At 35.3% G+C, this 15,355-nt stretch overlaps 1 protein-coding gene across 2 annotated transcripts in view; it reads right to left on the bottom strand.

Moving 5' to 3' along the window:
• LOC114152078 (protocadherin-15-like) overlaps nucleotides 1-15,355 on the bottom strand; it is a 283,395-nt gene that overhangs the window by 60,974 nt on the left and 207,066 nt on the right. The window contains exons 26-29 of one of the 2 annotated variants that reach the window (XM_028029789.1): nucleotides 12,008-12,124; nucleotides 9,542-9,682; nucleotides 8,455-8,567; nucleotides 7,338-7,754 (exon numbers count right to left, since the gene is read on the bottom strand). In XM_028029789.1, the coding sequence (XP_027885590.1) occupies nucleotides 7,610-7,754; nucleotides 8,455-8,567; nucleotides 9,542-9,682; nucleotides 12,008-12,124 (516 nt within the window). In that variant the 3' untranslated portion in view covers nucleotides 7,338-7,609. Of the gene's footprint in view, nucleotides 1-7,337; nucleotides 7,755-8,454; nucleotides 8,568-9,541; nucleotides 9,683-12,007; nucleotides 12,125-15,355 lie in introns of those variants that run through there. The other variant, XM_028029788.1, reaches the window with a different exon arrangement.

The raw sequence follows: 15,355 nt of genomic DNA, 5'->3' as shown, positions 1-15,355 counted from the left end.
GTGCGTCTGCCTATCTGCCTGTCAACTTTAATGTGTTTTTGAAATGCTCTATGCTGACAGTAATGCCACTTCTTTTTCCCCCTCTTTTTCCCCCTTCAAACTTCTATATTGCAGTTCTTTCCTTTCCCCTATTTCCCTCCTTTACTAGCACTACATGTCAAACTATTCTTTCCAGCGTCCTCCATCAACCTCTGATATTGCAGAACTTTGTGCCTCATCCTTTCTTCACTTGCTTCTGATCTGAGATTGATCTTGTAAACAGTTTGTTGCCAAGTGTTATGCTATTGTAACAAATTCAAAATAATTTGTGCACACTTTTTTACTCTGCCTATCATAATCTAAAATGAGGAATGATGGATTTCTTATGTGTTTGAAAGAAAAAGATTGTTTTGTACTTCTCTGCGCCCCCAGTGCACTTCTCTCTTTGCCTGCATCCTATTTCTTAACTCACTCCGCTCATCTGACAGAACCCCACTTATGAGCTTCCTTCTAAGTACGTAGCTTGTAGTTGTTTTTTTTTCATATTAACTGCATATAACTGTTGCTTGTAAATGTTGCATTTACAAACAACATGTATAAGTTGCTTGTAATTGTGACTTAAATCCTCAAAATTAATATATTTTGATAAATGCTTCAACTCTCGGTTTGAACACAGCATAATTAGCCCAACGGCAATGCAGTAAAAACAAAAACCTTGCTTGATTGAAAGCCTGCTGGCATAGCAACAATGACATATGTTTACCTTTTTTTCTGCAGCTCATCAGTAGGTCTCAATGCAATGCAGATATCCTCTGGTTTTAGATTTTAAATGTTGGGGTTCTGTGGCAAATAATTTGTGACGTTTACTCTGAAAAGCAGTGTTTAACCTTCCTTTACTCGTTATTCAGCACCGTTTCATTACATTACACTCTCATTTAAACAGCGCAGCATTCCGTGCTCCCACCACCCACCAGTCAGACGCATAACAGAGAAAAGCCCTATACAGTTTGCAGATTGTATGCTTAATTTCTGTAAAGTGGGACGTCTCATATGTACTAATTTAAACGCTAATTCAGTTGGCATACGGGTTTAATGTTCCACAGTGTGATTAGATGGATACATTTCTTGGATGGCTTATTTTTCTGTGCTCAATTAATCAAAATGAATGCGTTAAGGTTCTAACTTCTATCATTTTATTTCAGACAATTTGCGACAGGCGAAAGAAAACTATTTCTAGTTGGAACAGTAACAAATGAAGTGGTTTTAATGTGAATTAACTTAATTTAGAACAAGTTCCTGTCAAGGATGAACTGACACAGTACTGATCTTTTAGCAGGATAATTATCAGAGTATTATGACCAATCGTCACTCATGAGAATAGAGCATCAGAGAGGATCAAGGCATCTGGAGGACATAGAGAGACTGTTCAAAGGAGAATAGTCAAAGGTTCTGTTCTCTGTACGTTCCAACCTTGTTAAACATTATTAGAAAAGACAAAAGGCTGTCAAGGTAGAAAGATCTAGGAAAAAATAATTGATAGCAGATTTCAGTAATTTTGTTAAAATTATTATTTATTAACGAGATTTTTTTTTCCTCCACTGAAAATGTGTTTATGCCACATCAAAAAAAAGAAATAATTTGAAAACTTTTTATTCATCTGTATCTTGGATTCCAATCAAAGTGGGTGTTAGAGAGTATTGTGCATATGCAAATAAATACAGGATTGCAGGAACAGAAGGAGTGTAAGGGGAGTTTTGGTTAAAAGTGAGAAAGCTGCTGAAACCTGCTGCGTCTGCATGTGGAAACCGATTGTATGTGGTCTGCTCAGTCACAAACTCAGCGATTAGCCACAGAGAGAATATCTCGAACATCCTCTAAAACTGGTGAAGATGATGAAATTAAACTCAGAAAGACCTTGTGGTACGGCAGATGTGGAAAACAGGAATTGCTCTCCATGGATAAAGTGGAAATGGGATGTGTGGGAAGGTTGAATGATGAAAGGAAACAGGTTGGAGGGAGTAACATCAGTGTAAAATGTCGGCTAGGAGATGGTGAGAGGAAACTGAGGGCAAAAAAAAATTGGCATGTTTCAGATTTCTGGACATCTGTTACTGCCCCCAATTTTTTTGTTTTTCTTCATCCAGCAGGAGGAGTTCTCCATTTGACCACGTCTCTCTTTTCCACGTCTCATAACGGTTGATGAAACTGGAGATCTGACACCAGAGATAACTTAAAAATATTGTCATGTGTCTGACTAACGTTAATGTTAAAGAAACTCTGATTCCCGGTTCCATTAGTGGATCATTCTCTGGTGACCATCCTTGATGTGCTGAAGGCACTGAAACTTCAAATTCCTGAATGTATTTGTCACAGATGGTCAAATGACAACAGGTAAAGATGCTCCTCTAGAGCTTGAAAAATAATAAAACTTAATACATAAAATTGCTGCTAAACGATGCTGTTTTTTGTCATTAATTTCTAATGTTGTACACTCTGTGAAGGAGCTGTTACACCACCTGCTTCACGCACGACTTTGCTTACAATTATTTGCTTGATATCCTAAGTATGACAGCTATATCAATAGCTCTTAAAGCTACATCATTTAACACTTTCTTAAATCGCCATGAATTTAAGATGGGTAAATCTTAATCTTATTAATATTAATATTTAGATTAATATTAATCTAAAGAAAAGCTTAGTCTGTGAGTGTCTCCAAATGATCAAATAAGTATTAGCCTGATTAATAAACAAACTGACACTTGTCAGCTGGAACAATGGAAAGCATTGAAGATAACAAAATATGTGAATATTCATAAGTGCAGACACAGCATCTGTATGATTAAGGACAAAATTAAAATCGTTACCAATGGGTTAATTAATACAGCATGCAAATTCCTTTTCAGTAGACGCTTGTGAGATAATACAGTCACTGAGTTGGTGACACCTATTCTGCAGAACTTTATGACCTCTTCAAAGTCTTTACTAAGTTGTATTTGATGCTTTTTATAGACATAATATGTTTCTGTAGATTAAATGTAATGATTTTGTTATCTGACTTTAACAGATGCTTTTATCGGAATGAATCAGGGAGATTATTTTACTCTTTCACAATCTGCAGCATCACATGTAGACCTTCAATGCTATCCATATAGTCTTTTAACTTCTATAGTAAAATATTAACTAATGTGATGCAAAAAAAACAAAAACCTGCTCCAAGTTGCTTCCACCTGCTGGATTGATAGGCATGTTTGTTTCTGCATGTGTTTGGTTCAATCTACTTTGTTAATAAAGTGCAGAAAAAAAACAAATACTTGAAAACAGTAAAGTTCTACAGCTTTTTGAACTATTGTGTGTGTGTGAACATATTCAACAAACTGAGTATATTATGTTCCTGGTGTTGCAATGGATGTGGTCCCAATGTATACTTGACCTTATAATTATAGCTGCATGTCTGCCTCATGCTTTGATTCCACATTTTCTAAAGACTGTATTTATAGGAAGGACAAAAAAAATCTTAAGATAACTACATCATTAAAGATTATACCTCAAAGCAACCTGTAACTGCATAGGATGGATCTGCTGTTTCAGTCACAAGAAAAGCATTTTTAGTTGCATCAAACTTTGAGTCATTTTTGCTTCCTAAAACCCTGAAATAAAAATTTTGATCATGAACTGTGCAAAGCAAAGCAATGAAGAGCCTGGATCTGAATATTTCAGTCATCTTCATTTACTTTTGCAATAATGCAAAGCAGAAGTTGACAAAATTATTCTGTCTGTTCCCAGTCCAAGATTAAAGATTTAGTCTTTATTTCAATTTTGGTGCTCCAGCAAAGAAACAAATAACCAATAGTTACTGTAATGCATGCATGCATTCCAATCCTACATTTTCTAATACTCTGATGGCAGTCAAACATGACTGTTATCGATGTACTCGTTGCATATAGTGTATCCATGCTCAGAAGCTGGATTAATAACAAATTTTTCTTAATCTCTCGTGATAATCTGCTTTGTTATCTCTTTGTGCAATGATGTAAGCCACAGCAATGTATTTCCATGTTTGACCATATTACTTCTTGCTAAAAAAGAATAAAACAAGGCGTTGAATGTCTGAAACATTTTGGGCCCTCATCACACTTTCTAATTAGATTAATTAAAGTGTGCAGTTACAAGATGTTTGATGACAGGGAGGACCTGTGGCTGTGTGAGAACACTTGAATAAAGGGAAAAAAAATCCACACATTTTTAATGTATGCATACATAGAAAAAAAGAAAAAAGAAAAGGGCTTTCAATGATATTTCAGTATTTCCTTACTGTTCACTTAACCTCCTGTTGATCATTTCCTATGGTTGTTCATAATTATGCATGCATCTGCGACGCTGCCTGCATACTGATTCTGCAGGTGCAACAAGCCCTTTACAGTGAGAGGAGAAAAGGGAGCTCAGGCTAAACACAGTTGCAGCAATGATTTAACACAACATCTTTCACGGCTTATTAGCTTTTTCACTAGATGAGCAACCCACAGACTGAAAATGCACAAACAGCAAATAGAGCCAAAGCTACGGCTGACTGGCGCTTAGTCTCTGTGTTCAGCAGAGAGAATTGGCTGTATCACTGGTGCATCAATGCAGCTGCATCCACAAATCTTTTGAACTCCATCCCAGTCACATAAAGCATGTCTGATCCTGAAAAACGCTTTGGCAGTAGTAGAAACATATATGTTGATAGTGCTTGAAGTGAAGTCTGTATTGGGTATGGAATAAACAGCAAAGCTAGAAATTGCAATAAAATACTCCCCTTTTAAAATTTAATTTTTTATATGTATAATTGCACATAAAAAATATAATAGCCAAAATATTCTCCCCATTGTTCTGCGCCGGCCATTAGTGCTGACTATTATCTGGTGTTATAAAATAAAATCTATGAGAAGCTGCACATATTTATATTCTCCATCTGCACGGCTTGCCCCATATACTACATATCGTCATCTTCCTAAAATAATGGCCTAAGTCATTTTTTGCCAAAGTTTTTTTTTTTTGCCTAATTTATCTTTTGGGGAAAAAATGGCAGTGATTTTATTTTTTTGTTGTTGCCAAAATCAGTTTTGGACATTATTTTAGGAAGGTGGTGATATGAGAAATATTAATACAATCTTTAAGGTGTAACTTCCGAAAGTTGTGGTTCGGTGCTGTTTTCAGCTAAATTTACTGTGGGCATTGTGCTCTTTTGGTGATTTTTGTGTTGCTTTTATTTGTTACTCTTTTGGATTATTAGGAACCTCTCTATATAATTTTCTGCCTTTTCATTTGATCCAAAACAGAGAAACATGAAGTTGTAGCACCGTGTCTCCATTTTCTCCAACGTGTTGACAACTATATTTACTCTGATCTTTATACCTTTCTCCTGAATTCTAAACTATGTTGTTGCTTGGTAACAACCAGTTTAAGGTTGGTTAAGTCTAAGGTGCACACCTATAAGCAACCAGATTAATGTAATATTCTTTTTTGTGTGTGTGATTTTCAGTAAAACAGATTTTTTTCTTTATTGAATTATATACAATGCAAGTCACAATAATCATGAAAATTGATTTTTATGTCACATAAAACGTTACCTTGGATGTGAACATTTTTACATTCACTCTTGGTAAAGCTGTACATTTTCCATTTTGGGGGGTAAAAATATAAGATAACTGAGCTCAATTAAACAGCTGCTTAATCAAAATCTGCTGTTTCAAAAATGTGTTATTACAGAATACTAGCATGAATTACTTTGATTAATAAAGTGATTATCAGTAGAAAGATTTTTGCAATAACTGGATCATTAGCAATCCCAAGCTTTGTTAAAGAAAAGGCCTTCAAATGTTGAAACTGTTATTTCTTGTAATGCCTAGCGATGCTGCAACACTAAAGTTATCTTGTTTATTTGAAAAACAATTTAAAACTTAGTCTAAGGTGTATTAACTTTTATTTTTATCCCTTGTGATAGTGGTACAGCAAATAGCATTTTATTACTTTTTTTTTGCCTGCATGAGCTTTTCTTGGAGTCATACAAAGTGTAATTTCCATTGCTGTTGCTTTCGTAACGCTTCTGAAACAAACTTCCTGTGCTAATAGTGGTTCTAGTTTTAAAAGGGTTAATAATTACTGGAAAACCATAAAGAAATTAAACCAAAGCCAAAACATTCTGCATGAATGCAGAGTGAAGTGCAAGAACATTAAAATGCAACCAAACACATATCACAGGAGAAGGCCAAAAATACACAATGAGAGATACAAAAAAACATACAAAAGAAACACCACCCCCAGAAAGAGATATTTGCAATTCACAAGCATCAAATAATAATATAAAAACAAATTTGTTATGCTTTTGAACTGAGAATGTGTCTTTATTGGGTTGTGAGTAATGATCAAAAGGAGAGAAATAAAACATGAAGGTAATACATACTGAACTCCACACAAATATGCCCACACACTTTTCCATGGCTTAAAGCTATGTTTCACATTAATAAATGCAGCATCTTTGTGACACTTCTTTGTTGTTCTTGAAGCCAGGAAGATTTTAATGCTGCCTTGTGCTAAACACATTGCTCTTAAGATGTTTGGATTTAACAAACAAGCTCATTAGATTTATATAAACACCTGCTTAGCAATTTGAATGGCTGAACAATTTTTAGATACACTATTATGATAAACAACAGAGAAGCCCTTTTCATCTGATTCAGACGACATGTTGCTTAAAGTGAGTAGAAGCCACAACAAATTCATATATGAGACATGGTGGAGAAAGACATAAGAAGTGAAAGTGTATGTACTGTCTGACAGGCAATGTAAATTGAAACAGGCACTACAAAAGAGAATTAACACACTGATAACAAGAACAATAACTCAGACCAATTTCATTCTGTGAAAACTAAAGAAAGCAGACAGATAGACAGATAAAAGGAGATAATAGCACGAGATTATAGCCCATTTTTACATCTGCATCTAAACACACACAAGAAAACCCGAGCTGATCCCTCCTGAATCCAATAGCTAACTGAAAGAGTGTGAATTAAGACTGGGAGGGAGGAAGCTTATGTTTGTTTTGCCACATTGGCTTAGAGTGTCATAAATTAACAGTTACTGTGTCTGTGACATGTAATTGCTGAGGCTGTTGACAGTGCAAAAACAAAGACTGAATGGATTGTTGACAGAAGAGTGATTAAGAGTTTTCACTTAGATCAAACAAAAATGTATCTTTTTTTTTACATCTGTGCAAAATGATTTTTGACCATTTTTGTTAACTTAGTTCATGCTTCAAAACATGAAAAAGTCAAAGTATTCATTTTTAAAGAAACTCATTTGTGTCAGATATACAATGAGTAAATCACAACTGAATTAAACAACTAAACTAACAACTAAATGTTAAGCATGATCCCAGGTTTATTCCTGCTTTTTATTTTAACAAGACATCCCTTACAAACTTTCCTCAACTCCGGAAAAGTTACTTTTTCGCTTACAAATAAAAATCAGAAACTTGCACTGTGCATTTGCATTTAAACCACCGAATTCATTGTAGGCTAATTTCACTGCAACTGCAACTGAATGCTTCTTTTTGCTCAAGCACAGTAGAACTGGATGTTGACTGGGCCATTCAAACATAATGGATATGATTTGATCTATGGCCTTCCATTCTAGCGCTGGTTGTGTGTGTGGAGTTTCTGTCCTGCTGGAAAGTGAACCTCCACTTAATCCTCAAGTCTTCCGCAGCCTCTAGCAGGTTTTCTTTCAGGGTTTTCCTGTGTTTAGTTCCATACATCTCCATTAACTTTATGTTTTCAGTTATTTACAGATTCTAAAATTATGGATTCCAAGCCTACTAATGATGTAAACAAAACAGAAAAAAATGAAGAGGAAGATATGGTCATCTGAATGTTGGCACTCTACAAACAAGTTGTCCCCAAACCTTAAGGTGTTAACAAAGGCAGTTTGTTTACATTATATTGCATTATCCCCTCACCAACAGGTATGACTGGGAAGGTGTGCAGACAAAAGTGAGTTGTCTGGCTTACCAAGTCAGAAATATATATCATCAAGAGTTTTCAACTTTTGTCCCATTTAAATTGAAGTTTATTGTTGTGACAATGTGGAAAATTGCAATGCGAGATATTTAGATGAGGCAATCCTGTTTGCTTTTGATCGTTAAGAGGAAAGTTAAAAATAAAGTTTTTCAAGTCGCTTCTAACAAGTGAATGTCTGTGATTGTCAGTCACATCTTTATAAATTCAGTTTAACCATATTTAATGAGAAGAACACGTTCTTTGTAAGTGAACTGTGCACCATTCAAAACTGCTCAAATGTGTTAACTTTGTCTAATTGAGATTTATGTTCTTCTCTTTCCACTGAAGTGCTTCTCGCAAAACAACCAAGCAGCTGCCGCATAAAACATTCAGATGACAAGAAAACACTCGATGTGTGTTTGCGTGTGTGAGAGCGTACCTGTATTCTTCTCGAGTGAACACAGGGATAACAGAGGGCTGAAGCACTGTGATTTCCACCAGAGTCGTGTTCTCTTTCGCAGGCTCGCCATGATCATAGGCCACCACCACCAGCTGTTAGAGATGCATGCAGATGAAGACAGAGTGGGTTATGACTATATAATCCCATATGTTTCCCTCTGGCATAACCATTTTTCTGCTCGCATAGACTTTCTTTGTTTTCATTTAATTGGTGGTAACTAATGTTAACAAGACCCAAAGGAGAAGCCCTGACTCAATCAGTACTCAACTCAGAAAAGGCTTACTTTCCTATTGAAGTTTTTACATTTCTATATAATGTTCCTAACTCATAATATTTTGAAGATACATGCACTTGGCTTATGTGGCAGTTAAAAGCTTTGCTAGGTCTCAGCAGATTTAAGTTAGTTGTATATGTATATTATATTACACAGTTTGCTCTTGCACGGTGCAGAAGTGCTCAAAGAAACCCAAAACTGAGACACCATTAGCTAATTATTTTATATGCTGTTAAATGAGATTTAGTCACAGCTCTGCAACAATTTTCTTTTTCCTCAGTCACGATCCAGAATGTAAACACAGTGGTACAAACAAAGTAAAATGACTCGTCTTAAGGACGTCTTCAGGGGAAACCGTATTTCTACTTCAATCAAAGGCCAACCAAATTCAGGTGGATAACCACATCTTAGCAGGTTTACAATTGCAATACTAATTAAATACAAGTTAACTATTTATGGACAATGAGATTTTATAAAGAAAAATACTTCTGAAGTTTCTGATTGTAGTGGGGCAAAATGTAAAATTCAAGCTTGTGAATACTTTTGCAAGTCATTTTTATTTGCTACAAAATATTATTGCTGCACTTTAAAACAGATTTGAATCACGAAGAAATTAATTGAAAAGTAAGGGCGAATTTAAGTGTTTTCCATTTGCAACTGACAACCTCAATGTTCCTACCTGTACAAGCGTAATGAGAAAAAAACACCATATGGACAAATTTAGTTCAGTTCTAAAAAGCACATCACTTTAAACATTTTGTTTTTTACAAAAGAGACGGTGTATGTACTCACTCGGAACTTTAAGTTGGGTTCCTCGTTAAGATTTACTCTGGTAACCACATGACCTTTCTCTTTATCTACATCGAATATACTGGCAGAGTAAGGATAGGCCTCCTGGTCCACCTTGTAGCGAATTAGACCTGCGGGGGTTCCCTGCAAAAAGGAAAATCAGAGCACATGTAATGTCGATGGGTTCTGCAGTAGATGATTAACTGCCTCTTTTATGCTTAGGCGGACAAATATTTCTTGAAACATAATTTAGCATTGGAAGAGAAATGGCTTTTGCAGTGGTGCTAAATGTCACGCTGTCCCTAAATATAAATACTAATGATTGAAAATAAACACACCCAGTACCATTCTGGACACCTGGGGTTCAAGGTTTAATAGTCATAAATTAACCTCCAAAGTGTTAAAGATAATAAGCAGCATGAGTAATTTTACACAGAATGGTGGCAAATAGAAAAACATTTTACGTCTATTTCTATGCCGAAGTTTCAACACACGCAGTTCTGCTAATGTTTATTTTGTGAGGCAGATTAAAAAAGAGTGTAGAAATTGTTGGGAAAAAAAATTTGAAAGTGTTTGAAAATGCAAACCGAGTAAGGCAAAATCAAAGCGGACACGCTAAACTGATTGAGCGTATTACTCTTATTTTGCGGATGAGAATAGCAAAATTCTCATTGGCACTTCTGGACAAAAATTCAGACGAACATGATAAAAAAAAAAGATCAATGTTCAGTTAAATAATATTCAGTAAACTAAAATTATTTCTGCAAATAATTCAGTGTGAGAATTTGCTACAGCAATAAAAGCTAGATTTACACAAAGACTTACACATTTTACCAATAACTACATCGGGAGCTTTTTAGGCATGTGAAAGGTGTTTTAGAAATATCAGCTATATCATAGAGTCAGCTTTAAATAAAGTGTAAAATGTTCACTTCCATATTAAAGGCCCACAGGAAAGAATAATAATGTCATTCAGCTTTATTTCAATGACTGTGCAAATCAACCAACTCTACGCTGAAAAAAAATATTTTTGACACATTTTAGCAACTGCACACATTTGAAACATTCTGTCTATAGAAATGAATGAACAGTGAATGAAAGTCAATAGAAAGTCCTTGTGTAAATAAAAAGACATACTATGTGTGTTTATGTGGGTGTCTGCATGATATGTGCATGATGTGTGTGTGTGTGTGTCTTTAAAACGCCGTTGAAGAATGTTAGTGGTGCTATTGAATATGTTTTTTTAATTTCCTCATTTTTCCCCAAGTTCAAGATGATTAAGGAAAACATCCAGTCAAAGATTCAACTTGGTTTTGTAAAACTTTTAACTATTAACTGCAGCACTGTGGTGTCTACTAAAACATCTTTATCCCGTGTAACTAGGGGTTACACGCAACATGTCATTCAATCATATTAAATGATTCAGGGTAGCAATTTTATTAATAAAATACACTAAAAACTCATGTAGTTAATGAATGCTTGAAGTGACACAATGTACAATTTTTGTGATCCCAACAGACAAATTCTTGAAAGCATTTATTCTTCTGAGGTAAATTTTGAATCTGCAATGAACAAAAGACATTTGCATCAAGACATACAATATATATATATATATATATATATATATATATATATATATATATATATAGCAAAAAAATGCTATTAGAACTTCGTTTGGGCCTGAGGGAGTACTTTAAACTGTAAAACCTGGAGAGTATAATGATGTTTTTTGGCTCAAGAGAATTTACTTTGATGCTTCTACCTGCACTCTGAATCAATTCAGCTGATGAAAGAGGACAGCAAGCATATAATTCAAAGGAAGTGAAGCTTTTAAAGAGGCACATTGCGAAACATTGCGGGAGAAGATTTTGCTTACTGATGTGAAAATAAAAAAAATAAGTTCAGAGACTTAGAAATGCAAAGTAAGGAAACTTTGTTTGAGTCTGGCCTTTTTTCATAAACATTTATTCAATAGGTGATTTTAAAACTCACCCAGCGGCTGCTTTCAGGATTCTATGAAAATTAGGTTGGTTTTTTTTCACAGCGCATTGCATAACACAGATCTGCATTTTAACTAATTATTGTGTACATCAGAAAAACTAATTTCAAATGATCAAACTCTTGTTGCAGCTTGTCCGATCTGCACCAAATTTCAAATTACTCTAAATAAACACTCTAAAGTAAGCTGGTTCTTTATTTTACAAGCCAAATAAGTTTTATAATGGATGCTTCGGATTAAAAAACAAAATAAACAAACAAACAAGAACAACTTGGTTAACAGAACCACTGCTGAGCAGACGAGGGAAAAAAAAGTAAGGCTCCAAAAAGGAAAAGGATACAGATTCAAAACACACTTTTATGGACTGAAGCTGAGCATCATTATCCCGTATCATTCCATTCCAATGCACAATTTTAAGAGTAAGAGAAGGAAAATAGTTTGATTAAATATGAGCAGCTGCAAACACTCACCGCAGGGTCAGAATCGTTGGCCATCACCGTGGTTACAATGGTTCCCTTGACAGCATTAGGAGCAACCATGCCTCTGTAGACGGGTTGTCTGAATGAGGGAGCAAAGTCATTCATATCCTGGAAAGAGATTCAAGAAAAGCAAAACAGATCTGTGAGAAAACTGTGAATGAAACTTTACAGGGGAACGATGTGAACTTCAACTTTAGTAAGTTTTTGTTAACTGAGTTACCAAATGTCCGACATGTTCCGAAGTGCTTCTCTGTGGTGCATGGATACAATATATGCAACCAGTACATCGATAACAGTCATGTTTGACTGCCATCAGAGTATTAGAAAATGTAGGATTGGAATGCATGCATGCATTACAGTAACTATTGGTTATTTGTTTCTTTGCTGGAGCACCAAAATTGAAATAATTGACTTGAACAAATCAAGGCAGCATCACACAATGTTGAAAAAAATCTTACAATTATTACCAATTACGAGGACGGAGATGTTCGGGTCAGATTTAATTAATTAACAACTCTCTACTTCACCCTGACAAAAAAACACCCTCTCTATAAAACAAGGTTGTGGCACATCATGCTGTGGGGATCCTTGTTTTTAAATTCAAAGGACTGGAATTTGTTTGTCATTCCCCACACAAGACTGATAACTACACAGTTATGTTTGTCATGTCTTGGGATTTTCATTCATTCATCCACTCATTCTTTCGTTCACAGACACTTTATATGTAATGTGAAAGACCTTGTTCTACAGATTCCAAAAGACTTGCATCTGTCATTTTAATGTTCTTGAATGGTATTGACCCAGAGGGTTGGAGTAGGGCTCAATACCGTTTTTCAGATTGATTTGCAAAACACTTAAAAAATTTTTATTTTACTTCCACTATAAAACTTTGTCCTACTTAGTATTGATCAGTCACATAAAAATCCCAGAAAAATAAATGTAATTTTTTGGACATTTTGGTGCATAAAACATTTGAGGGGTATGAATATATGTGCAATATTTTTAAATTTTCTATGCATCTGGGCTTTAAAAGTGGTTTTAATTATTTTTATTGTCCAAACCAAAATGGCAGCAATAAAAATATGCACTGATTCTTGGCAAAAGATTACTTATTTCTCTATAACTGTGCAGTCTTAAACAGTGACCTCCCAAACAGGACTGACATCACAAATTGTATAACAAAATGTAGGCATATTGATTGACAGAATACAAGGTACAATCAGAAATACAGAGTACTACCTCTGCTGCCTTGCAACATCCAAAGGAAGGAAACAAAGAGGGACAGCTTGAAGCTGGAGCGGATTGATATCAGTGTATGACACTTGTTTCCTCTGAGGGGACGTGCTTCTTTTGACAGAAAATGTGAGGAATTGTCAGTCAGACCTTTTAAACAAATTCAAATCAGCACCCAGTAGTTTGAGATAGATCAGCTGTGGTTGTCACATTAGCAACAAATATACTGGTGGCACTTCTGACCCACAGTTTAGTCTATCTCGTTTCAGGATGCAGCAGAGCTCTATGCACCATTTGTCTCCTGGTAAAAAGTCAGCCACAGTCATACGACAGGGAAAAAAATGGGCGTTTTTGATCAGTTGCTGACGCTACAAAAAACTCCCAAAAACATCAAAACACACGTGGGATCAGTTCTCTTGGGGACACCTCATGAAGGTGTGTGTGTGTGTGTGTGGGGGGGGGGGGGGGGTGAGGGGTGCTCAACCCCCTCTTGGACTGTACGCAAGGTGAAAAGCTCACACAGTTGGGGGATTTGAGAAGAAAAAAAAATTCTCAGATGCTCTTTGATTGGACTTCATGGCTTCAGTGTCTATATGGAATAAAGATGAAACCATGCAATAAAATACATATAGGAGAACCATCCCGTCCTCTGCAAGAACGCATTAATGGCCATGGAAGTTCTATCAAGATGATTTAACCAGTTCTCTTGCAAGACACATTAATGAAAAGCACTGTAGCTCACCTTCACTCTTTATAAGCATTGAGGCCATTAAGTCCAGTCCAAAATATTGATTTTATCAGGAGAAAGAAAGAGGCATTCTGGATATTTGATTTGAAGAAACTACTGTATATTCCACAGGCATGAATGAGTTTCTGTGAGTGATCCAGCTTTGTAGCTACGATTTTAATTTGATTTTATAATATTGATGTTTTTCATGATTTTTATGTCATGTGTAATTCTAACTTGTCTGAATATCTTTGTGGACCTTTAGGAATTATCTATTTTTAGATCTCTGAAGTGATTCCCCTTCAAATTAGAAGTGGTTTGGCCTATTTGGCTACCAGCACTTCTAGTGCTTCTGGACGTTTCATCTTATAAGGTGCAGACACAAGTGTCTGCCAAACTTTAGACTGAGGCATAATGAAACAGAGCACTGGGAGGAAATTGGCACCACTGAGGAGACTGGACCAATGGCCGCACACAAGATTATTCTCTTTCTCAAGCAAATATGTTACTTTGTTATTGATTATGTCTATTGACATGCTTTCACATTATTCATTTAATGTGAAATCATTTGAAATTTTGGGGGTTTTCAGTACCAGTGAGAGTAATGCTTTAATGTAATCAAAATATGTTGCTTAACTTGTCAAAGAAATCCCTCCCAAAACAGTTCTGTATCATTAGGATGACCCTTACCTTGAAAAGCCTACATGCTAAAATGTAGCAGTGAGAACTTAAACAAAATATACACATTTTAGCTTATTTAAAGTCAACCAATCTCAGCTTTATGAAAAAAAACACAGTATTATATTTTCCCATTAATGTACTTTCTTCTCAGATGTCTGGGTTATTTTTTTATTTCAGGAGCATTTAAAAACAGAAGTGGAAGCAGAGCTTTCAGTTGTCAAACTCATCTCTTGTAGAACCAGCCTCCAGGTTTTAATTAGCAAAACAGATACACTGTCTACTTTAACCCGTGTGGGAAAGCAGTGAAGCCAAGATTAAATGCAATCTGCTAGAGTTCTGAGATCAATTTTTTAATTAATTTTGCCAGGGTTAAAATATTTTCAGAACAAGTTTAAATAGGCACTTCTTGGACTTTTTGGACAGAAAATGACACTGAATTTGTCTGTAATGAAAGTGTCCCTGTTAATTTTATGTAAAATCCCCAGAAAATATGTTTGATAAAATGAAATAACCATTTTTAGAATACTTAATCTATAATCTATGAATAAAACGTTTTCTCAGAACTACCATTTGCTGATTATACTCAACTGTCTTGCTAAAGTATACTTTGAAATTCTTCACTTGTCACATTACAGGGGTCAACTTTAATATATTAGAGATTTTATATGATGAAGACAAAATAGTGTTTAAATGCAAAG

The sequence above is a fragment of the Xiphophorus couchianus genome, chromosome 10 (assembly GCF_001444195.1).
Source record: "Xiphophorus couchianus chromosome 10, X_couchianus-1.0, whole genome shotgun sequence".
NCBI classification, from domain to species: domain Eukaryota; kingdom Metazoa; phylum Chordata; class Actinopteri; order Cyprinodontiformes; family Poeciliidae; genus Xiphophorus; species Xiphophorus couchianus.
The sequence above is the reverse complement of the archived record's forward strand: the minus strand, read 5'-3'. Positions and strand labels throughout refer to the sequence as shown.